Genomic DNA, 25,483 nt, shown 5'->3' with positions numbered 1-25,483 from the left:
ATGAGTTGGTGAGATGGACAGAGCAATGGCAAATGGAATTTAATCGTGATAAGTTTAAGGTGATGCATTTGGCAGTACTAAGGTTAGGATATACAACAGTAAATGATAGGATACTAGGGAGTATTGAGGAAAAGAAGATCCTTGGCATGAAGTTCCCAAAGGTGGTAACACAATTGGATAAGGTGGTTAAGGAGGCATAGAGGATACTTGCTGGAGTATAGAATAACAGAGAGGATATGGTAAAGCTTTTATAAAATACTAATTAAGTTACAGCTGGAGTAACGTGTAGTTCTGGCTACCATACTGTAGGAACAATGCGATCATACTGAGAAGTTTCACTGGAATCTTGCCTAGCACGGATACAGGCCCTTTGGCCCAACCAGTCCATGCCGATCACGATGCCCACCCAGCTGGTCCCAATTTCCTGCGTTCGGCCCATATCCCTCGAAGACCCACCCCTACATGTACCTATCCAAGTGCTTCTTAAATATACTATTGTACCTGCTTCGACCACCTCCTCTGGCACCTCATTCCATATACTCACCACCCTGTGTGAAAAAGTTGCCCCTCAGGTCCCTTTTAAATTTTTCCCCTCTCACCCTAAATCTTATGCCCCTAGTTTTGGACTCCCCTACCCTGGGGGAAAGGACTGTTACGATCCACCTTAGCTATGCCTCTCACAGTTAAACCTTTCTATAAGGTCACCCCTCATTCTCCTATGTTACAAGGAATAAAGACCTAGTCTGGCCAGCCTCTCCCTATAGCTCAGGCCCTCTAGTGTTTAAGTTACGAGTGGAGACAGGATAGGTTGAGTTTTTTCCCTTGGAACGGAGGACAATAATGGGGGGTGGGGGGGAAATGGAGGCACCTGATGGAGTTATACAAAATTATGGGGCATCAATAGAGTAGACAGCAGAGGTGTGTAAAATTAGAGGGCATAGGTACAAGGTAAGGACTAGGAAGGTATGCGAGGAAGATTATTTTCACGCAAGGGTCTTGGAATCTGGAAAGCACTGCCTGAGGGGGTGACTGAGGTGGAGGCTCTCACAACATTTAAGTATCATGAAAAGGACTTGAATCACCAAGGTATAAAGGCTCCAGGCCAAGTATTGGAAAATGGTATTACTCTAGCTGGGTACTTGATAGTCAGTATTGATATGGTGGGCCAGAGTGTGTGTTTCTGTCCTGTATGAGTCCATGACTCAGAGACCATTACATTCAGTGAGGTTATCCTATTTCTGTCAAAGATTACTCCGTGAACAGGGTGACTAGCATTTGTCAATACTGTGTTTCAAGACCACATTATGGTTAATACTACATATTATTCATCAATCTAAAAAAAAATCAGCAAACATCAACAGAAATATTTTGCAAAAATATTCTGTCCTCAGACAACAACACTATTTGCAATTTGTCCTTTGCCAGGAGCTCAAAGAGAAAGATGGCTATTGCACTTCAAATCAGGATTTCTAGAGGATGCAGCCAGCTAAAGGAAACTTGACTATACTAGCAGATACATTCTTACAGATTGTGTATTGTAGTACGAACCATCAAGTCCTTGAGTGCCCTGGGTAACTTCCCAGACAAGATTTAAAGTTGTGTGTGTAAAAGAAACAGAAAATCCAGCAAACCACTCCGGGTAACTTCCCAGACGAGATTTAAAGTTGTATGTGTAAAAGAAACAGAAAATCCAGCAAACCACTCAGGGTACTTAAAACTTTACCTCAGGCATTAATTTGTAAAATTTAGTCTCGGGGGTGGGGGGGGGTGGAGTTAGCAGAGGAGCTGAAGTAATTATTATAAATAGGACAAAACAGGTGTCCTTGGAGAGAACTGATAAATATCACAGCTGCTTTAAGGCCACAGACCTACATTTTCTCCCAGTACAGCACCACTTATTCTTTTTTTTAAATTTACCTGCACATTTCCAAATTTCTATGGACCTGCTCATCCACATCTCTGTAACCTCTTCACGTCTTGTATCCCTATAAGTGTTCCTTCAGTTTTGATCGATTGAGCATCCTTAAATTTAATTGCTCTGCCATTGGTAACTACTTAAGCATTAAGCTTTAGAATTCCAACCCAACCTTTTCTGCCTCTCTCCTTTTAAAATTCTCCTTAGAACGTACCTCTTTAGCCAAGCTTTTGGTCAGCTCTCTTCACCAGTGTGACCTTGTGTCAAATCTTTGTCTATTAACACTCCTATTATGAACCTCTGGAGATTTTATTCTGTTAAAGGTGTATAAATGTGAGTTCTTGATGAATATAGGCAGGGGTGAATAAGCAGAAAGGGTGTATTCAGCTGTTGGCATTTTACTACATTTCTCTTTCCTAGGACTTTTTAATGTGTTCCTGGTGACATTGACAACCTTCATGATCCACTGCAAGGGCTGTAACAATTACTCAGCTACTTCAGAGGGCTCTAGGGATTGACCATCCACTGCAGATCAGAGTCAACGTTAGAATAGACAGAACAGACTCGCATCCATATAGCAACTGGGTTTTTAAGTGATAAACTTACAGTTTTCCTGGCTATGTTTCCAGGTGGCAGCCCACGACATTTGTTGAATTAAGTTTTTCAAAATACCTTTGAATTAATTACCTCTAGGTTACTAATCCCATTCAACAATAACTTGCATTTATATAGCCCCTGCAATACCATACCAGAGCCTGCACTATTCAGATTTCCAATCCAAAGCTAGCAAACCAATGATTCAAAAATACTACTTAATCATCTCTATCTTCTAGCGCACTAAAAAAAGCTTATCATTAATAGCTTAATATTTCATGACATTTTCACACTTAGTTTGGCAGCTATGAAAATACAGCAAATTAGAAAATTAAACAAACTAATCAAGAAAAAAATGTTATTCATCAAAGAATGGCAACATGTTTTTCTTATATCCCATGTTTAATAGTATTGCAAAGGTGTGTGGCTTCCAAAAATAGATCCAATTATTAAAGCTAAAACAGACATGTATCTTAAGAAGTCATTTCAAAGAATTCTTTTTTTAAAAATTCTCATTAATGAATGTATAAAGTTACTGATAAATCTTTTATCTACTTAAAAACCTAGTCTGAACAAATACACTGCTCCATCCAGATGGAAATAAATGAGAGTATATCAAAATTTACTTTCAATAATTAGTGTTTTAAATCTGTGCATTTTCCAACATGATCAAACAGCCTCCCCACTGTGACTAAATAGTGATCAGCTACTGATGTATCATCTTTCGAATCATATAATTTAGGATACCACCATGGTAGAAATAGGCAAGTTCTACATCAGTATCGAATCTCATGATGGCTTGGAACGACTTCCCAGTGTCAAGCTGGAGGATAAAAAGAGAAATCTTGTTCAAATAGACACACATTTTCATATATGCACAAATCACATTTGTCAGTAGCAGCAAGTAAAGCCATTTGGTCATCACCTATAACATTGACCTTTTCCCCAATTACTTGGATTTTTGAAAATATATCATAGGACAAAAGCGCAATGAGAAGGTAAGCTTAACTACTTTATGTGATCATGTGTCAATTACAGCCACTGTACAAGTTAATACTACTGTATGACTGCTATTAAACAAAGTAACAGATTCTCAAAACCAATGAGTTAACCTTTCATAAAATGCTAATAAATTACAGTTATCGGGAATGTACTGCTTAAAAGAAATAGATTCAACAATAACTTTCCAAAAATGGAAACTGAATGCACAACTGAAGGAAGAAAAGCAACCTGGGCTATGGGGGTAGAGCAGAAAACTGGGCTGTTATACAGCTGGAACGAACACAGAGCAGAATAAGGCCAGTATGCCATTTATTCTATGATTCCTTATGGGAGGACTAGCTAGAAATAAGGAATGGGAGGAAACTTGACTCCTATCATTGCAATTTTTCCAAAATTAGGATTTTATATTCCATTTTGAGCAGCCTACTGCAAGACAAGCATGGAAGAGCATTTGTAAACAGCACCAGGTCCGAGAGTCAGAAATAAAGACAAAGTCTAAGAGCTGTTTGGAGAAAATTCCAGAATATAAACTATTTGCTGGAATTTATAAGAGGCATAGATCATTCGGTCCCTGAAGCCTATTTTCAATCAATTAGGGATGACTGACATTTTTTACTCCATTGGTCTAACTTGGTTCAGCATTTCCCCATGATCTCTGGGTTGTACAAAACTGCTCAATCCACAAACATATTTCTGACCTTTTCTCAAAATTCAAGAGTTACGTTGTCTTAGGAGCACCCCAACCTGATGAAAATAACTGGGTTGTTCCCGATTATGTTCGCAGTTTTGGAATCAAGATTTCACCTTAATCTCCACATTCATCCTGGGCTTCAACAACTCAGGGATGATGATGGTGTAGCATTCACGACCTGTAAGTTGCAGGCTGTCAGTTGTCTGCCCAGGCAGATACTCCAGGGGAATTACCCCCATCCCTACAAGGTTGCTGCGGTGAATACGTTCATAGCTCTCAGCAAGGACGGCTTTGATGCCCTGATAAGAAGACCACTAGGTTATTTGATTCCTTCAGCATGTAGTTTGCAAAAGTAACTGGTCAGAATAACTAAAATATGCCTTCCACTACATAAAGAAACAGAGTACATGAGAACATCACCATCATCAGGTCACTTATCATACTGAACTGGATATTATACAGCATTTCCTTTACCATGACTGAATTAAAATTCTGCCATTCCTTATCTGATAGGGCCATGGACGATCCTTCACCAAACTGACCGAGTCATTCATGAAGAGTTTAACAGTACCCTCTCAAAGACAAATAGGGATGGCCAATAAGTGCTGGCCTTACCAATGAATCCAAATTCAGCAAATTAATAATAGCTAAACAACCTTAAGGCACTGTCAAAGTTGACAGTAAAATCTGGTTTAAACAAAAACACACCCAAATAAAAGTAGGAAACAAAGTTTCCAATTCGGTGACATCTGAGTGCAAATTCGGCTGTTATCAAGAACTGATTTCTTAAGCTTCTTTTCAAACTTACTGGCATATCCAAATGTAGAATCTCTAATGAAACAGTGTAATTGAACTGTATGGAATGCAAACTGTTTCTTTCCCCTTGTATTCCATGTGGCATTCAAGAATGGTAACCCAGTGTTATTTTATTAATGTATCCAGACAAGGATTTATAACAAAAGAAAGAACATTTTTAAACAGACATGTAAACCAGTAGGACCATTTACTAGACCTCTTAGTGAACAACAGCCAGCTTCTTAGTAAATTAAATAATTAAAAAACTTTTAAAGGGAGCCCAGAAAAGCTCAATTTGAAATCCCCTGCAAGGAATTGTGAATAGCACATTTGGTGGAAATTTGCCTAAGTAATTAATACGATCTGTGGGATGGCCTCATATTTCAACCCAGGCCTTCCTGCCTATATGGCCCTCCCATATCTACTCTTACCTAGTCCCAATGGAGAAGGCCAACTTTATTGCCCGGAAGCATCCCAATAGCTAAGTCCCATTAATGACAGGATCTCCTGTGATGCCTTGGAGGTCCTCCCTCCCAACTGCCCTGAAAGCTTTGATTGCGACAGCTTTGCTAATAGATTTTTTATTAAATGTCTCTGACATTCAGGGATGATTGAACAAAAGCAACCACAGCCTAATCCACAAATTTACAACCCATGTACAAATTTTCTAAGAAATATCCTGCTGACCAACCAGCTTCAGTGAAGAAAGAAACATCTGATCTTTCATCAGAACTTTCCTGGTTTCCCGTTTCCATAATAATTGCTTTTGGATTTGTTACCGTAATGTGTTTGATAAAGACAGTGGGGAAGGTGATGGAAGAAGAAAGGGGCTATCCATCACTTTAAAGCAATTATATTACATTCTCTGATATGATCTCATCATATTTAACCAAAGTCAATTTTTGTTTAATATTTAATTACTTGGACCAAGATAATGTGGAAATTGTCTTATTTCCAGTTACTGCTATTCTGGGAACTCAAAATAAAAAATGCCCATCATACAAAGAAAACAGTCACAAAGATGTTAGGAACAAAACTGTAATCCACATCACTGCAAATTTATAACTTGAAGCATGATTTTATTCTTGCTAATGCAAAATACCTTCCTTCTGGTCATCTTGGGTATTCCTCAATGTCTTTCTGAACCCTAAAACTTATTCCTCACTATGAATCACACTGTCAGCTTCTGTATCATCTCCAAATTTCTTCATCAAGCTTTCTACATTCAAATCTGAATAACTGATTATTAAATAAGTTACTGGAAATAGTCTTCCAAATGCCAAAGCACATTTTACTTCCTGCCATTTTGCTAATTTTGGAGACAATCTACCACTTTATTTGATTTCATGGACTTTCACTCTACTGGCCAGTCTGGAATGCCTTCACTACTGTATGATGCAGGCAAACTGCCATAGTTCATTTCTCTTTTTGCAATCAAGGATTGTACATTTTCAGCCCAATGCAAACAACTCACCTGCAAGTAGGGACCCTTGGCTGCCCAGTCTCTCGAGCTGCCTGACCCATATTCCTTACCAGCCAATATAATCAGAGGATGTCCTTCCTGTTGATAACGTTCTGCAGCATCATACACGTCAAGCTGTCAGCATCAGAGAAATATATGCAATTTAGAATTTTTATTTAAATCTATTTTGGACATGTTGAGCAATTTTGAACATGGTCCTGAAACCAGTTATGTTCAATACACGTACAGCTAATGTTTAAGTTAAATATTTTTACATTTATTCAAGTAATGTAAACAAGTCATCATCTACCCTGAACAGAATTCAAGATGGAAGGAAATACTGTGAAGGGAGAGGGAAGTTTAACATATACATATATCATGCTTGTCTGATAATTATAGGGACGGTGCATGGTGATAGGCATCCTTCAGGTCACCTCTACCGTGACTGAAAAGCAAATGTTGCTAACTGTGTGCTGAAGGAAAGAAGGGCTCAAATAGATCACCGACAGCCCAAGTAACAGAAACAGCAACTATTATTAATCACCAAGACAATAACATTTGCGCTTACTTACATGTATAATGGAGAATATAATATAATGCCTTTGACAGAAGTTTCACATGAGCACTTTGCTAACAAGCTCAATACGTAGCAAGACACAGGATGAACTCTAATCTACTGTAAGCCCCAGTCACTGGGGCTCAATACACATACCATATAATGGTGATATTAAACATTTGATTTCTCATTTACCGTCTCCCCACTGGGGAAGTGAATGGTCTGTGGCCCTTGCTTGTTGAGGAATTTATTGACCAACCGGATATTTGCAAATGTTCCCCTTGCCATAACTGCATCATTGCCCCTACGCGATCCATACGAGTTGAACTGCCGGGGAGTTAAACTAAAAGGAGATATTAAAAAAAAAATCAATTTCAAGCAGGTTTTATTTTAAATTCCAGTCCTAACAGAACTCCAAGACTTTACTATTACCAGTACAGGGCCTTCCTAACGTTTCTCCTCATCTTTCTTCCATCCCTATTTTTTTTTCTGTCTTTGTTCTTCTAACTCTCATAGTTCTATCAAATCAAAATTCAGTATTCAAAATCATGCAGATAACTTGAGCCATTCTACTGGAGAAGTACAATTTTCAGAAAGTAACCAGCTGTCCAAACCTCGGGACTTCAGCTGTCTTATTGGTCTCTGCCATTTTAAGGAGGCACTGGAACTGTATTGAAAGCTACCAATTCACACCTTGATTACAATGCAATTACATATGGGTAAGTTGGTTGAAGGATATCCTTGATTTCTAAGATTTTGCAGCATTATCTTTAGTGAACATGGGCTACAAAACAAAAGACACTTTCTTCTCCCAAATTTGCTTTTCAATGAGCTATTCCCTTGCTCATCAACCTGCAGACCCACCACCTCCCTCTTGTTCACCTCACACTGCCTAACACAGGCCTCTAAGACTGTTGCTGCATCAATAATCACCAGCCTTTCTCCACAGTTCTTTCAATTATGTCCATTCATTCCATGGTAAAACACAGAGGGAAGCCATTTAACCCATCATGCCTTTGAAAGTGCTAAACAATTAACCTTAATTTTATCCCCTTGCCCCTTATATTCCAACCCTTCGCTTTCCTTATTGAAGTATTTATCCAATTCACTTTTGCAAGGTAAATGGATTCTGCTTCCATCATGGTATCAGACAGGACATTCATAACAGCTCCCAACAGAAAAAAAATACGTTCCTTACATTCTCCCTGGTTCTCTTTGCCAGTTGTCAATCCTGTGGCCCTAAAGAAATAACATCTCTTTATTTGCCTTAACAAAACCCTTCATGATTTGGAACACTTCAGCATCATCTCCTCTTAATCTTCCCTGCTTTAAGGTCAATTGTTCATCTTAAATCTGGGATCTGTTAAAGAGTCAATTAAAATGTTAATTAAAAGAGTACCTCTATGTGGCATTACCGGTATAGACCAGCTACGATCTCACCCAACAGAACAGATTTGAAGAGCTAAATGGCTGACTTGTTTTTTTATCTTCCTATGTTCTAATTAGAGACACTGGTCTTGGTGACAAAATAAGGGACTGTAGGAGTTTCCTAACTTAATGGTTTATTCCACAATTACATTAATGTTTACAAGACACTGCCTCCTGTCACTTTGAACATCTGTTACACATTAACTAATAAGTGACCAATAGCAGGACTTAAATACTATTATAACATCAAACTTTAAGACCTGTCCTTACCCTCGATCAGTTAAATACCGTGCAGCAGGGCTGTTTCTTGCAATGTTCCCTGCTGGAGAGATGTGATCAGTTGTCACTGAATCACCCAAGTTTAAAAGGACGTAGGCATCAACGATAGATTTAGGAGGTTGAAGATCTAGTGTCTGGACAAAATTTAAAAAGTACAAGGTTACTTCTTTAAATAAAAATCTACATGTAATCTATGCTGTATTAATCATTCTGCATACTAGTTGATACATGCCAACAATCCACTACTAATCTCCAATTCATAAAGATACCACATAGCCATCGATGCCAAATGAGGATGTGATTTGGCTCACCTTAGACCGTCCATACCTTCCCCACTTGAGCACACACATCCGACCGCTTTGCTTCTCTGGTTTTAGCCTCGAGCATGTGCGTGATTTCCGTTGCTCTGCCATTGGGAGCTATACCTCAACTGTTGACGGAACTCCTCTGGAAATCCATCCCTAAACCTCTTCACCTCACTACCTCTCCAATTCTACAATGCTCCTTAAACCTACTACTTTGACCAAACATTTGGTCCTCTCTCTTAATATCTTTCCAAATGACTGTGTCATTTTATTTGAAACATCATTCTCTTGAAGTGCCTTGATGTTTTACGAACTTAAAAGGCATAATATAAATGTAAGTGTCATGCTTGCCTCTTTGGCAGGTGACAGATTCAAATCCTGCTCCAGAGACTTGAGCACAAGGATGTAAGTCGACACTTCCAGCGCGGTACTGAAGGAGCACAGCACTGTCAGAAGAAGCTGTTCTTACCTTGAAGAGTTAATCCTAAACTCCATTTCTCTGATGTACACAAAAGGGTCCATGGCACTACTTCAAACAGGACTAGCAGACTGTCCTGAAGTCTATATATAGATCCATCAATCACATCACTAAAACTGATTATCTGTTCATTGTCACACTGCAGTTTGTAGGATCTTGCTGAGTGGAAATTGGCTGCTGTACTTCTTGCATTACAGATGTGTCTACGCTTCAAAAAACATTTACAGAACTAAGATACTTTGAGATATCCCGAGATCAAGAAAGGCACCAAAGCAATACACATCCTCTTCTTTACTGTCCATCACTGCAGTTTGTGCGTTAAATACATTCAGTTCCTCTCAATCTCTACCACACCATGAAATTATTTATCTGAATATTACAGAGATACTAAATCAAGAAATATTGGTATCTTTTTCTTTAGGCTATGAGGACATTGAAAACATTAGAAGTACATACCAGGTTTTCAAAAAAAGGCGGGGATTTGATGTATGTTGACTTAGGATTCCATGTATATAGTTTATCACTGGGAGCATTCAAAGAATTCCAGGATTCATTTCCTTTCTGTGAGGAAATACAACATAAAGAAGTTCTCATCTACAACATCTGAAACTCTAGTCCACTGAAGGAGGATGAAGCAATGGATTATAACTCACTGATGACTATAATATTTTATGAGGCTAGAACTTACCATATTTCAATGGCAACCTGATATCACATTTAAATACTAGTTTTAAGTATCAGACAAAAAATACATTTCCTAAGACACTGCTGCAGCAGCTTAAGTTAATGAATTTCCAATTGTCAGGGTGAAGTTCAAGTAGTTTACCTCAACTTTCTCATAAACCTCTTTGAACATGGCAGGAATGACAAACTTCCTCTCAATTGTTTGCAGCTCTTCTCTGGTTGGCCAAATATCCCTCAGGAAGATTTTCTTACCTTCTGCATTAACACCTGAAAGAGGAAAGTGGAGCTTAGATGCAAATATTAAATAGTGCTGCATTCTGCAACATCCTAAAGGAGGAAGCTCATCATTACCTAGTTATGATCTTCACAAGTCAAATTTTTCATGTGCAGAGTGTTTAATCCTTGCCATGAATGCTTATAAATTACAAGTTATTCACCAGCATTTCTCTATTAAAGCACTACGGCTCTCCTAGGCATGCCTTAGCAATAAGTACAGTTACCTCTCAGTGAGACGTGGGTTCAAGTCTTCTTCCAGACAATCTAGATTGTCTTTTCAAGGCGGCACTAAAGGAGCATGACAGTTTGAGATGTGCTGTCTTTTGGAAACAACATTAAACTGAAGCCTAACCTGCACGGTCTGGTGAGCATAGTATATCCCATGGCATTAATGCGAAGAGCAGCACAGGTATTATCTTGTGGGTCAATATTTCTCAACCAACATCTTTAAAATAGATAAACTGGTTATATTTATACTACTGATACATACATTTCCATTTCTCCTTATGACATTGGAGGGCATTTAAGGTCATCAAATCTACATCATTCACCACTAATTTTTCCAACGACCTATTTCCCCCCACATTCCTATCAAATGCCCCCAGATTCTCAGTCACCTACACACTAGTGGCAATTTACAGAGGTCAATAACCTAACTCAGACTTTTTTGATGTGAGACGAAATCAGAGTACCTGGGAGAAACCTACACGGTCACAGGGAGAATGTGCAAACTCCACATAGACAGCATTGGAGGTCAGGATCAGATCTGTGTCACTGAAACTGCGAGGATTCACGTACAGGTGAGCTGTCGCCTACATTACAACACTGGCTACGTTATAAATACTTCACTAGCTGTAAAGTATTTTGAGATATCTGAGCAGTTGAAAGGCACTATATTACTACATCTCTTTTCTGATTACCAAGTAACATGCAGGATTTTAACTCAGTGGCAGTCATATTGTTCCCCAGCCCACGTTTATAGGATTCAGTGCTGACCTACCAAACTGATAAATATACTAAACTTTCAAATAGGTAACTTATTCTCCATCTGCTTTATGAGAGTAACATTTTATGAGGAAAGGTACTCAACTAGATAGGGGAACCCTAGACACAAATTTACACAGCACACACATACAGACTCCTCAGTTCTTGCAGCACAGATCTATTACATTAATGACAAGTATATACTTAGGAAGGAAGATGTAATACTGGAAATTTTTGAATGAAAAGGAGAGAAAAACAAAAAACATTTTCAGGCTACCATGAACACATCTTCTGCTGTATATAATACAATCCTACGGATCTACCTAGCTATTTGACCGATCCTTAGAATAAACTAAAAGTAAACTGCAGAGCTTTTTTTGACTATGGAACTCCTTCTTTAACAATTCAAGGATGAAAAAGACACAGAAGTAGCTTACCCAATGGCTGCTCCTCAAAGTTGATCCGTATGCTCCCAGCTATGGCGTATGCGATAACCAATGGTGGTGAAGCCAAGTAATTAGCGCGTGTGTGGGGATGTATACGGCCTTCGAAGTTTCTGTTCCCAGATAACACGCCAACTGCAACAAGGTCACCCTGAACAAAGATTACATTACTTCAAATGTGACGTCGACAAGCATTATACCAGTCATTGGAATAAGCACACTGACAACAGCAATTTTTATTGCTGTTTCTTCAGCTCCCTGAAAAATGACTCCAAGTTAATTCTTCCTCTTTTGGCCTGGTGATCCTTAGAAGAAACTAAACAACCGTCCAATTACATTGTACATTAAATTGCTCAGGCTCTTCTCCTTCAAAGGATCAAAATGATTCGATACTTTGAGAGGACAATGTGGTGGTGCACCAGCAACTTGCATTGACATATCATCTTTAACATGCCCAACAGGTTAAATTCTTCACAGGAGCATTTTTGAAGTTTTAGCATCAAGCTACAGAAGGACGTATTAAAGCTGATGACCGAAAGCCTGGTCAAAAAGGTAGATTTTTAAAGAAGCAAAAAAGAGGAGGAAATGTCGATGCTCAAGGTCCAGGAACCTGAGAGCACAGCAGTAAACAGTGGACTGATTAAAAATTGGAACGATCAATATGCCAGAGTTAAAGGAATGAAAAGAAAGAGGAGAAATGGGGAAAGGAGAGACCATGGAGTAATTTGAGAGCATAGATAAGACTTTTTTGAAAGTGAGGTGTTCCTTAGCCAGAAGCCAGCATAGGTCATCAAGCACAGGGTGACGGGTGAATAAGAACTGGTGCAAGTTAGAAAGCAGGCAGCAAAATTCTGGATGCCTTTGGGCTTAAAGGGTAGAATGCAAGAGGCTAGCCAGGAGCAGTCTGGAATAGTTACATCTGGAAGTTATCACCGACATTAAAGATCATCTCAGCTCAATAAAAAAAATAAGATTAACAGTAATTTACCTTGGTAATGGCTTCCACAACAGTCTCTGGGAGAGGACCACTGTTACCAATACACGTCATGCACCCATAGCCAACAACATCAAACCTACAGAGTACAGAAATAACTTCTCATAAAATCACACAAAGTTAAAAATGTGAAAGCACTACTCTACCTTCCTGCATCTTTCAATATGACAATTTGTGTTGCACTTGAAATGACAGCTTCACAACTTCAGGATATCTCAAAGCATTTTCTGACTGCTGGGAATTATTTGGTCAACTTTATACTTTCCTGTGCATTCTTAGACAGTCAGACCACCTTGCTGAACTCCTTTATCAAATCCAGCTATTTAAATACAATGCATGCCATCTCAAGCACTGATCCTACCCACATCAGAATATTGCCGATTGGTCTGGTGTAACAGTTCCTATACAAATTCATTGACAGACAAATCAAAGTGGCAATGAGAATAATTAGCAGCATACAACCCCCAATCCCATCCATGTCCATTGTCCAATATTCTGCCAACAAGTATCAAATGAAATGCTACTATGCTCCAAGATTTCTGCAGGACCCTGGGTGACTCGCAAACACAAATAAACCTTGAAGCAAAAGTGTGCTGTGGAACAGCCTTTAAGTTCCACAACCCTTTCTGGAATTATTTCCCTGACACAAAAGAATGCCAGCGATCAGCAGCACAGAAAGTGGATGGCCTGCAATGTCCCAAACAAACTCTCAACTGAAGAACCTCGGGCAGACTTCACCTAGTATAGATAACAAAGGGTTGCAATGTATTGCGTTTGAACACAGGGCAAGTGAGGCTCTCTCCTCCAGAAATTAGAAATGATAGAAACATCCAATTCCAAACGTGGTGAAGTGCAATCCGTCCATCGCATAGGCGACCACTGACAACTGTACACTGATCCAGGAGGTGCAGACACAAGCCATCCACTGATGCCACTGAATGGACTGTCAAACCCAACATTCAGTTACAGAGTTGTGCAAGTTGCTTTTCAAATTCCATATAAATAAATAATTGTCTTCCATGACCCAATTGGACTTATTACAATTGAAAAAGAATCCAGAACAATTGCCCGCAAACATTTAACTGAACAAATCCTTCTTGCTCATTTAGCTGAGCTCTGGTGTACAAGCCTATGGTGTGAAAGATGGCTTCAATCAACCTTCTCAATCAAGTACCAAAACAAGCTTGGAACGGGGATCGGAATTAAACTGCAATGAATATTTAAGAAACACTATTAATGTACAGACTTAAAGAGATGACTGCAGGAAGAGAACTGAAAAGTAAATTTTTTTTGTTCCATTTGAGCTAGAGAAAGTTCTTTCAGATTATAAGTCTAATGTATAAAGAGGCAGGAATTCTACACAGATGTTAAAGAAAGATGAGAGATTACTACATTGTAATGTGCACTTAATAGAATACCAGTCTCCACAAAATCCCAGCAAGGACCAGGGCTATTAACATAAATTGCAGAATTATTCTGGACTTACCCTAATTTGGTGAGATATGGCATGACTCCACTCTCCTTTAAGTAGTACGTAACTACACCACTTCCTGGAGATAAGCTGGTTTTGATGTATGGTTTAACATCGAGACCAGCTTCTACTGCTTTCTTTGCCAATAACCCTACCAACAAAGTGTGGAAGGACAAAAAAAAATTAAGTGAATTTCCTGAACAAAATCACAAGATGGGGATGTTGCTGTGCTGTTGATGACATAATAGATGATTTAACAGAGTTTCTCACTCTAGCTATTTCCCCACTGGAGGCATTTCCTCTATAATTAGAGGTATTCGAAATTAGAAGGGATTTTGATATACCAAGATGAAAGAATCTATTTCTTCTTGCAAGTTGGTTGGTAATAGAAAACTGTAGGTTTAATCAGCAAAAAACAGCACAGAAAAAAGGAGAAATTTCCCACAATGAGGATTGTTAAAATCTGGAAAGTGGTGGAGTGAGATTCCATAGAAATATTTCTTAAAATGGTGATGGGACATTTCTAAGATTATGGGGTAGGGGATTAATTTGAACAGCTCCGTCAACAGCCAGGTATAGATTGATGGGACAAATGGCTCTCTTTTATGCTGTCTGAATTCAAGTTGCTAAGATTTATTTGTACAAATAACATTTAAAAGTTCACTTCACTGAATGATTTTTAATTAAAGAAAACTAATATTTTTCAATGGCCAATATTATTCAAAAAAAAACAGCCCAGGAAGGCTCTGTCAAATCAGCATTTCATTCAGTAGGAACAGCATAATGAAATAACTAACTGGCACAATAACCTACAAATTCCTTATGCCAAATATGATTTAAATGGAGTCGGAAGATTGCAAGTGCACTTAGCAAATGCTTTACAGAAATGCACAAAAAGTGGTAATTAAGCACAATTGCTTCGTGACTCAGTAGCACTGGAGTCAATTTACTGGACCAACAATCAGAGTTCTGCAACATTGATCCAGAACCACAATATGAATCCCACCATGGCAGACGGGGAATTTAAATAAAGCAGGAATTAAAATTAGAGTTAATAATGATAACCATGAAATTATGGATTGTCATAAAAACCCATGTGCTTTATCAATAACCTTCAGGAAAGGGAATCTGCCACTCTTACCCTGCCTGGATTTTATGAGGCTCCAGACTCACCAATGTGATTAACTCTTAATTGCGTCCTCAGTTCAGACACAAAATGGAATGGAGAATAAACGCTGGTATTTCTAGCAACATCCAATTAGCATAATAAAAAAACAAAATTATAAAATATTTCACATGTTTAACTGTTCATCAGCTATCAAGTTATCCACAAGTCCTCAATGAATGAAAGGGAATCACCACAGCTGCAGGTTTTATGGGCAGCAATATAAAACACAGCTGTTGTTTGGAAGTCAATATGCGCTAAATATTCCTAAATCAACAGGAGTTGGTCTAGAATGTGTTTAGTTACTTTTGGCTCTCTTCAATTGCACACACACTCTTTTCACTGTCAAGGATGTCAGATAACATTGGCAAATCACAAAAGAGAGCACCGAAATACTTCATTATCTGGTGCTAAGACAGAGGAGAAAAAACTAATTGGCTTTTGTGTACATTGGCCTATACTCACGGCAGAATTTAGAAAAATAATTTGTGATATCATTGAGCCATACAAGATTCAGAATTTAATTGACAGGGGCAGATGCTGGAGAGTCTGTAACTGGAAAGATAAGTGTTGAAGAATAAGTATGTAAGGATAAGTGATTGGCCAAGACAGAGGTGAGAAGAAATTTCTTTACTCTTAGGGCTGTGAGCATTTGGAATCCTTCATCTCAGAGGACTGAATTTTCACCAAGTATATTCAAGGGTCAGATTGAGAGACTTTGGTCACCAAAGGAACCAAGAGTTGGGTTGGAAAGTGGGTTTGAGGCACAGGATATTGACCGGTGGAGCCAGCTTGAGTGTTGTATGGCCAACTCCTACCTGTATTTCTTGTACTACCTCGATATACTGATGTGATGAAATGATCTGTATGGATGGCATGCAAAATAGTTTTTCACTGTACCTTGGTACATGTGACAATAATAAACCAATTTAATTTGCCAATTTATGTCGTACATTATTTTCTTCCCTCCTTTCTTTCCCTGTCTCTGCACTTGTTTAACACTTAACATATATGAAATATATCAGTTTTGATGGAAGTTTATGAATCTGAATCCGAATTTTGCATTTAGTGACGGTCCTGATAGGTATTTTTAGTATTGTCAGTTTCTATTTCAGAGCACCAGCATCCAGAATTATTCTACTTTTGAGTTACATCACAATGTCTGGGAACTGTGAGTGAGTTAGCCTCCTTAACACAACTGTAGAGCAAGTGTGCTGTCCAGAATCTCTAGTAACCAGATTGTGTGCCCTTCTGATTTCCCATACCTTGGAAACTATTCAAGATTTAGTCTGCATTTACCCAACAAGACTGACCGTTTAGTTTGTTAAGAATTGTAGTTGCAAACTTCCATTCTACCACTGTGTGGCACACTGCACTTGAACTTTGTGAGATTTAAGGACATGATCAGACACCAGCAAAGAGAGTTATCTCTGCTGGTGAGCCTGACCACAATGCAGTCTTGGTTATAATCCTGAAATTACCCAACTAGTATCACATGAATGGCCAAGAGGAGATACATACACACAGAAGTCATTCCACTCTAGTCTCTTTTGGTCCCAAGGAAAGAATATACAAGCACCAGTTAACCTCAAAACTATATAAATTCTAAACAGTCTTTGATTTTACCCTGTACGCTTAAAAGAAACACAAGGGAGACTAACCTAAACTTAGCTGCTCTTCAGCTGTGTAATACATGGTACAATGTTCTTTGGGAAATAAAATGTCTCATCAACTTAATCTGTACCATAATACAGGAAGTCTACATTACTCCACAAAATATTTCACAGGCAAAACTCACCACAATTATCTTAACTACAGTGAAGTCCAGGAAGGTAACCAAGTACTACAGGAGGTAACAAACCTGCTCCTAACATCACAGATGGATTGCTGGTGTTGGTACAGCTGGTGATAGCAGCAATTACCACTGAGCCATGGCACAATTCATACTCCTGCGTGTTGTATTTAAACATCACTTTGTCGTTTTGCCGAACTGGTGCAATCTGAAATCCTTTAAATCCTTGCTAAAATTGAGTGTCAAAGAGAGAGAGAAAAAATAAAAGACAGAAAACTTGGCTTTATTATAATTCTTCATCCTTGATTTTCCATTCAAACTTTCAGAGAGATGTGGTTAAACTTGAGGAAAAAGAGACTATGTTGGAGCAGTTACAATTTAGAGCCATTTTCTAGCACACCTACTGTTTAGATGATCATAAATTGATAAAAAGAACACAAAATTCCTGTCTGATAGAAACTTTCTCTATTCCCTTCAGTGTATTTATTGTCTCATTATCATAGAGGTGTTTTCTTGACTCCAGTAGCCAGCTTCTTTGGAAGTCTGAAACACTGTCAACTAGACAAATCTCTAGTACTAAAGTGGAAGTGTACCAAGCAAAAAAAAGGTCCGAGCGCAATCATTGAAGCAAAGAATAATGTCTATTTTCTTGCAATGGGCAGGAGGTAATGGGAGGAAGAGAGAAGAACCTTGTACAGGAAATAAGTTACTTCCATTTTCAAATGCACTAGATCAACTATGCATGTAGCTTCTAGGAATTGGCACAATTATGAGGGAAAAAAAAATCACAGAAATTAATAGTCCATTGTCTTAAGAATATCCAATCACGTTTAATTATTTAAATGAGAAAAAACAAAACAGACAATACTGAGAAAAACTCTTTTCATTTCCTCTTGTCACAGGCATATTGATAGAAGCCTGACAATAAAAGGTTCTGATTTAAGCTCATTAACTGGGAATATTAACTCTGCTTCTCTCACCAGATGTTGTTTGGTCTACTGAATACTTAAAGCATTTTCTATGATCATCTTAGACTATTTTCACAGTATTTTGTTTCTGATAGAACTCTTCCTGTGCTCGGTGTTAAATATGCATTTCTCTCAATAAAATTATAGTGCGTACAAATCTGCAAGATCATTAAGGATGAGGAGAGGCTCAACCTACCTTAATTCATCCATGCAGAAAGATTCTAATGTCCCACCCTTGCCACCACTCCTACTGTCGAGGCCACGATCTTAATGCATGACAGGGCAGGCTCAAGATATTGCAAGCCCTATCCTAGTTACTATATTTGCTTTCATTGTTTCGTAAATAATTTCAAGGTTTTTGTCTCCAGTATCCCAACAAGTTTAGTTCACACATTGACCATCTTTGTAAAATTACAAATTTGTTTATATCCCCCTATTTCTCTCTCTGCTCATTTGTTAAATATTTTTGTTTTTTTATATTTCGGGTTTGCAGCATCTCCAGTACTTTAGTGCTCTCAGCTGGGGGACAAGCATTGGCCAAGAGACTGGCGAGTACGCTCATAGCTCAATGGTAACACTGGAGTCAGAAATCAGAGAACATTAAACCCACTCCAGAGATGATTGCAAAATTTATTTACCTTATTTTTATATCCTTTGCAAATTGCACTGTATTTTCTGAGCCAATGTCTCAGGCTTTTTGATACTGCCAATAAATCAAACCACTATTCATGCAGTTTCTGAATTCAGGGTACTTCTGCAATGGAAACAGCTGCATTTGCAGCACTGAAACCCGAGGCACTCCAACCTGATAGTCTCCTCTAACAAGCATATAGCTGGTTCCCAGCTTTTAGCCAGTTTATGCTCAGACAAAACTTTCATTGCTATGCATTTCTATTGGTAGACAGCAGTCCTGCAGCTCACCTTTGCAGTCAAACAACTTTCAAAATCTTGTTTCATATCAGACACGGCTACTTTGTCCTGAGGTCGTTTGGGACCGCTACAACACGATACCACAGTGCTAAGATCCAGTTCCACAATCTGCATGGAACAAAGGAATATAGTTTGTAAGAGTTCATGATGCAACAATCACTCCATGAAAACAGTATTTTTTTCTAACTTTTTTTCTTAACAACTATTTTGTTGAAATAGAGAAGAATTTAACATACATCAATATCTGGTTATGCAGCATCTGAAAAGCATTTTTGCACATTCTGAATTTTGCATAAACTACACGTCACTCACGTCCACATAAGCGGCTTTTATTTACTGCTCTTTAATGTGGCAGAAAGAGCTAATTGAATAAACTTACTTCTCTGTAATAATCTTAATAGGCACGTGCGCTAATTTAAAACTTGTCTTGTTTTATCTGATCTAAAGAACATTTTCCATGTAATATTGATTTCCATTGCAGTTAAAGCATAGTTAATTAAGCAAAGAGCAAATTTTATAATCCATCAACCTTCAAAATGTTACCCTCTTATCGACACTACATAGAAACAGTCAACCCAGAAGAAAATAAGAAATGAAAGCAAGCCATACAGCTTGTTCTGTCATTTGATAAATCATGGCTAATCTACCTCAACTCCACTTTCTGCCAAATCCCCATATGCCTTTGAAAAGCAAAAAGCTATAGAGATTAGGTACCTGAAATAAAAGTAGAAAATGCTGGAAATACTCAACTCAGCATCCGAGGAGAGAGAAAGAGAGTTAAAGTTTAAGATTGATGGCCTTTCAGCACTGTTTGGCAATATTAGAGATCAAACAGGTTTTAATTTGCAGAGAAGGGGGAGGGCAGAGAGGAAAAACGGAATGTCTGAGATAGGGTGAAGACCAGGAGAGAGTAAATGACACAATGGTGGTAGTGCCCTGTAGGGCAATGCTGTTGTTGTCTGGCAAACTGACCTCTACCTCACAAATGTTGAATGCCAGTTTCTGATACTTCTTCAGACCTGGACTGTGTCCCCAGTGATTGACCCCACCACTGAACATTAAACTATAGTTTCCCAACCAGCTATTATGCTCATTTCCTCTTGAGATTTGCTCAGCACGGCCTCCAACCTCATGGTCACCCAACTACTCGGAGCTTTTTTGAAAATTTCATCTCCAAGAACTATCCTCATAGACCCATTATTTCTTCATATCATGATTCTATTTTTCTCCTCTTGTTCAGCCCCTTCCCATGTATATCAACAAAACCCCAAGCTTTCTGACACATGATGTAAATAAACTCGTAAATAAAAAAGCTGGAAACTCTCAATACTGTACACCTCCAGCCCACAGCCACCCTCTCCCACACTGCTTTCCATGGGTCCCCATTTCATTCTCCCATTTTTTTCAGTTCTGTCCTGTTTTGATGATACCTTCTACACCAGTGCTTCCAAAAAATTTTGTTCCCTTGACCGTAGCTTTCCTTCACCATAGCTGACTTCATCAACTACAACTGTTCCATTTTCATACTTCTGCTCTCAAGCCCTCTCCTCTCACTCAGAGTTATGTTATAATTTCCCTTATCCACACCTTCTACCTGATTAGCCTCTGCATTCAGATGCAACATCTGCTACCAACAGATATTTCCCCCTCCATTCAGCATTTCAAAAGGGACTGTTCTCTCTACAACTCCCTGCTGCACTCTTCTATCTCTAGCAACAACAACCCTCACCACCCCCCCTCCCCCCCCCCCAGCACTCTTCTATGCAACAGGAGGAGAAACAGTTGTTCTTTTACCTCTTCCCTTCCTGCTATTCAAGCACCCGAACACTCCTATCAGGTGCAGTGGTTCACTTGTACTTCCTCCAACTTAGTGTTCAACATTCTGTGCTCATAATGTGATTAACATTCTGTGCTCATAATGTGATTTGTGCTACACTGGTGACTGCACAACCTCTTTGCAGAAACATTCTTGTTCAGTCTGCAAGGGTGAACTGAGCTTCCAGATGCCCGTCACATTAATTCTCCGTCTCACTTTGACTTCTGTGCCTTTTGCCTCTTACACTGATGCATTGAAGTCCAAAGGAAAATTCAAGGAATAGCATCTCAATGTCCACAAGGCATATTACAGCCGTCATGACTCAACCATTATAGATAACCAACCTTTACAGTCTGCATCAAAACCGGCCAATTCTAATGAAAGGTCATCAACCTGTGTTGCTATCTCCTTCTTCACTCTGACCTGCTGATTATTTCTAGATTTTCCTATTTTTAAATACCCCATAACCCTTGATTTCTTTACAGGAAGCCTGTGTGAACTCCACACGGACCCAAGGTCCCTAGAGTCATGAGGCAGCAGGGCTACCTGTTGCCCCCCAACCCCCCAAAATTTGCTGTGCAGATTTTCCTCCGTTCAGACTTATGTGGTCAACTTGTTTTTCTGAGACTCTGACCTCTGGTTCTGGATGCTCTGTCAGTGTCTCTTCTACACCTAAAACCCTTCCCAGAAATTTCTGCGTTTCACAGACCATCTGTCTGGAGAATGTAGGATCATCCTACTCAATACCTCACTTTTTTCTCTTTGGTCAATAGCCCAATCAGTTGCAGGGAATGGAAGATTTTCCATTCTGAATACCTTGTACCCACCCTCAATTCAAATCACAGCCAGGTCAGACAAAGCACAAGTAAAATTATAGCTGCTCTTCCCAGTAATTTTCCTTTGTATCATTTACTCCCAGAAAAGTGTCCATCTAGAGGCCAAATGAGATAGCAGTCCATCTCCTGTATCATGCATTCTACGTCCTGAATGAGATTCCCAAATTAGTCTCAGACGTGCTGCGCAGGCTCAGGAGATGGAGGAAAGCTTACAAGATAAGTTTCGCCCTAAAACAAACAAAAGTCGCTTTCAATCCACTGGTTTAAAGCTGCTTCTGTTCATATATTCAGAAAGTCAGGAGACATGGGATCCAGGGAAACTTGGCTGTGTGGATTCAGAATTGGCTTGCCCATAGAAGACAGAGGATGGTGGTAGGTGGAGCATATTCTGCCTGGAGGTCAGTGACCAGTGGTGTTCAGCAGGGATCTGTTCTGGGATCCCTGCTCTTTGTGATGTTTATAAATGACTTGGATGACGATGTGGAAAGGTGGGTTAGTAAGTTTGCTGATGGTACAAAGGTTGGTGGTGTTGTGGATAGTGTAGAAGGTTGCTGTAGGTTACAAAAGGATATTGATAGAATGCAGAGCTGGGCTGAGAAGTGGCAGATGGAGTTCAACCCAGATAAGTGTGAAGTGACATACTTCAGGAGATCAAATTCGAAAGCAGAATACAAGGTTAACAGCAGGACTCTTAGCAGTGTGGAGGAACAGAGAGATCTTGGGGTCCATGTCCATAGATCCTTCAAGGTTGCCAGGCAGGTCGATAGGGTTGTTAAGAAGGCATATGGAGTGTTGGCCTTCATTAGTCGGGGTATTGAGTTCAAGACTTGGTGATGTTGCAGCTCTATAGAACTCTGGTCAGACCACACTTGTGTTCAGTTCTGGTTGCCTCATTATAGAAAGGATGTAGAAGCTTTAGAGAGGGTGCAGAGGAGATTTACCAGGATGTTGCCTGGATTGGAGAGCATGTCTTATGAGGATAGGTTGAGTGAGCTAGGCCTTTTCTCTTTGGAGAGAAGGAGGATGAGAGGTGACTTGATAGAGGTGTACAAAATAATAAAAGGCATAGGTCGAGTGGACAGTCAGAGACTTTTTCCCCAGTGCGACGACGGCTAACATGAGGGGACATAATTTTAAGGTGATTGGAGGGAGGTATAAGGGGGGATGTCAGGGATAAGTTTTTTTTTACACACAGAGTGGAGGGTGCATGAAACACACTACCGGCAGAGGTTGGGGGAGCACATACGTTAGGGACATTTAAGAGACCCTTAGACACATGAATGATAGAAAAATAGGGGGCTATGTGGGAGGGAAGGATTAGATAGATCTTAGAGCAGGATAAAATTTCGGCACAAAATTGTGGGCCAAAGGGCCTGTACTGTGCTGTAGTGTTCTATGTTCTGTTATGGACTCAGTGAAAGTCCCTTTAAGATAGAGAGTGTGTGTGTATGTGTGTGTGGGGCGTGCTTACGTCAATAGAAGATAAAGGACGTAATGACGTTGTTGAAGAAGTAAGAAGAAGAAGAAGGAGAGAGAGAGAAGGGAGAGAGACACCAGCCTGCTTGTTTTCTCTATCGATGGATGAGAAACAATAACTGTGTTTGCCACTGAAATCCATGTATGGAAGTTGGAAGTAATCTGGAGGAGTTCACTTTGTTGCTGACCTGTAGAAGGAAACAGGTATTTGTGTGCGGACGACCACGGTTCGGATGCTTTTCGGGGTGAGGAAGTCACTACCGAGTAAACACTGAAGTGTCGTTTGGGTTCCATCGTGGAACATTTGGATTTCGTATGTACTCTCTCTATGTTTTTCTACATCTACATCTTATCTTCAGACAACGGTGGTTGTTGAAGAAGCCCTTGCTCATGTTTCACCTTATGGCTTGCGGAACTGAACTTTAAGAACCATTCCGGAACTGGGAGTTTTGGACTTTGTCACACACACGACGAGTTTAGTTTTGGGGTTAACGTTCGAGGTTTAACATTTTTGAATTCTAACATACTAACATTTTTACTTTTATTTTACGTATTATCATAAGTAGTGATTAATAAAATAGTTTTTAACACTGAATCATGCTCAGTGTGTTTCTTTTGTTGCTGGTTCGTGACAAAATTGGGGGCTCGTCCGGCATAGTTCCCAAGGTTAACGAGATTCGTCCGGGATCCAACCAAAAGGTTAACGAGTGTCGTCTGGGATCGTTCCCCAGATTGACGAGATTTGTTCGGGATTCAATCCAAAGATTTTTGAGGGAGGTCTGATAAATTCTTTTTAATTGGCTTGTGTGTGTGGAAACCAGCAGCAATGGATATTAAGGCATTTTTGGAGTCACCAACCCAAAAGGGATTGGAGGTGGCGAAAAAGGATGATCTGATAAAGATTGCTACAAAGCTAAACCTTACAGAAGTAAAGCAGTCTATGAGAAAGGCAGATATTCAGAGACTGATAGCTGGCCATTATGTGGAAAAGAAGGTGTTTGAGAAGGAAGTGTTAAAACAGTTTCCTGGCAGTGAAATAGCAATTTCTGAGGCACAGGTGCAGCTGGCAAAGATAGAGGCTGAACGAGAGCAATATAAATTAGAAGCTGAACGAGAACAAAAGAGATTAGAGGCTGAACGAGAGCAAACCCAGTTAAAGATAGAGGCTGAACGAGAACAAAAGAAATTAGAGGCCGAACAAGAGGAAAAGAGATTAGAGGCCGAACAAAAGAAATTAGAGACTGAACAAAAGCTAACTCAGATGAAGATAGAGGCTGATCTAGCAATGAAGCAGATGGAATTGAAGAGGATGGAGCTGGATAGTGAGGAGAAGGAGAAGCAGAGGCAGCATGAGTTACAAATGAAGCGTAGGAGTTTGGAATCTGATTCTGATGATGGTTTTTCAGCCAGCAGGGAGGTTCGATTAGTCCCTCCTTTTGAGGAAGATCAGGTTGATCAGTATTTCCAACATTTTGAAAAGGTTGCTGTGAGTTCAAACTGGCCAAGGAAAGGATGGGCTCTTATGGTACAGAGTGTGATTAAAGGTAAAGCTCAAAAAGCTTATTCTGCTTTGTCTGCTGAGGATGCAGCTGATTATACCAAGGTAAAACAAGCTATTTTGAAGGCCTATGAATTGGTCCCTGAGGCTTATAGACAAAAATTCAGAGACTTGAGGAAATCTGCAGATCAGACTTATATGGAATTTGCCAATGGAAAGGGAATATGTTTTGAACGATGGTGCCTGGCTAAAAATGTAGATGGGGATTATGATAAATTGACAGAATTGATACTAGTGGAAGACTTTAAAAGATGTGTTCCAGCTGAGATAACTACATATTTAAATGAAAAGGGAGTGGAAATTTTACAAGAAACTGCTAGGTTGGCAGATGATTATGCTTTAACCCATAAATCCAAATGGGGACAACCTAAAACCTTTCAAAAGAGTTACAAAGACAATCCAGGTAAACCGGAGATTAAATTGGGAGGTAATCAAAAAGGAAAAGATGAAAAGAAGCCAGGGCTGGAGAAACCTGTTGAGCGTACTTGTTATTACTGTAGGAAACCTGGCCACGTGATATCTAATTGTGCCCTTTTGAAGAAAAAGAAGGAAGTTGGGCCCAATGCTTGCTTTCAGGCAATTAAA

At 39.4% G+C, this 25,483-nt stretch overlaps 1 protein-coding gene across 3 annotated transcripts in view; it reads right to left on the bottom strand.

The window, feature by feature from the left end:
- Positions 1-2,899: 2,899 nt before the first annotated feature.
- Positions 2,900-25,483, bottom strand: part of aco1 (aconitase 1, soluble) — a 72,530-nt gene continuing 49,946 nt past the window's right edge. For all 3 annotated transcript variants that reach the window (XM_052019800.1, XM_052019798.1, XM_052019801.1), the window contains 12 exons: positions 19,204-19,320; positions 17,384-17,543; positions 14,373-14,508; positions 12,881-12,965; positions 11,887-12,043; positions 10,332-10,456; positions 9,962-10,066; positions 8,714-8,856; positions 7,211-7,358; positions 6,472-6,594; positions 4,316-4,501; positions 2,900-3,332 (listed from right to left, as the gene is read on the bottom strand). In XM_052019800.1, coding sequence (XP_051875760.1) covers positions 3,216-3,332; positions 4,316-4,501; positions 6,472-6,594; positions 7,211-7,358; positions 8,714-8,856; positions 9,962-10,066; positions 10,332-10,456; positions 11,887-12,043; positions 12,881-12,965; positions 14,373-14,508; positions 17,384-17,543; positions 19,204-19,320 — 1,602 coding nt within the window. In that variant the 3' untranslated portion in view covers positions 2,900-3,215. The remainder of the gene's footprint in view (positions 3,333-4,315; positions 4,502-6,471; positions 6,595-7,210; positions 7,359-8,713; positions 8,857-9,961; positions 10,067-10,331; positions 10,457-11,886; positions 12,044-12,880; positions 12,966-14,372; positions 14,509-17,383; positions 17,544-19,203; positions 19,321-25,483) is intronic.

This window comes from Pristis pectinata, chromosome 7 (genome assembly GCF_009764475.1).
Source record: "Pristis pectinata isolate sPriPec2 chromosome 7, sPriPec2.1.pri, whole genome shotgun sequence".
Taxonomy (NCBI): Eukaryota; Metazoa; Chordata; class Chondrichthyes; order Rhinopristiformes; family Pristidae; genus Pristis; species Pristis pectinata.
The sequence above is the reverse complement of the archived record's forward strand: the minus strand, read 5'-3'. Positions and strand labels throughout refer to the sequence as shown.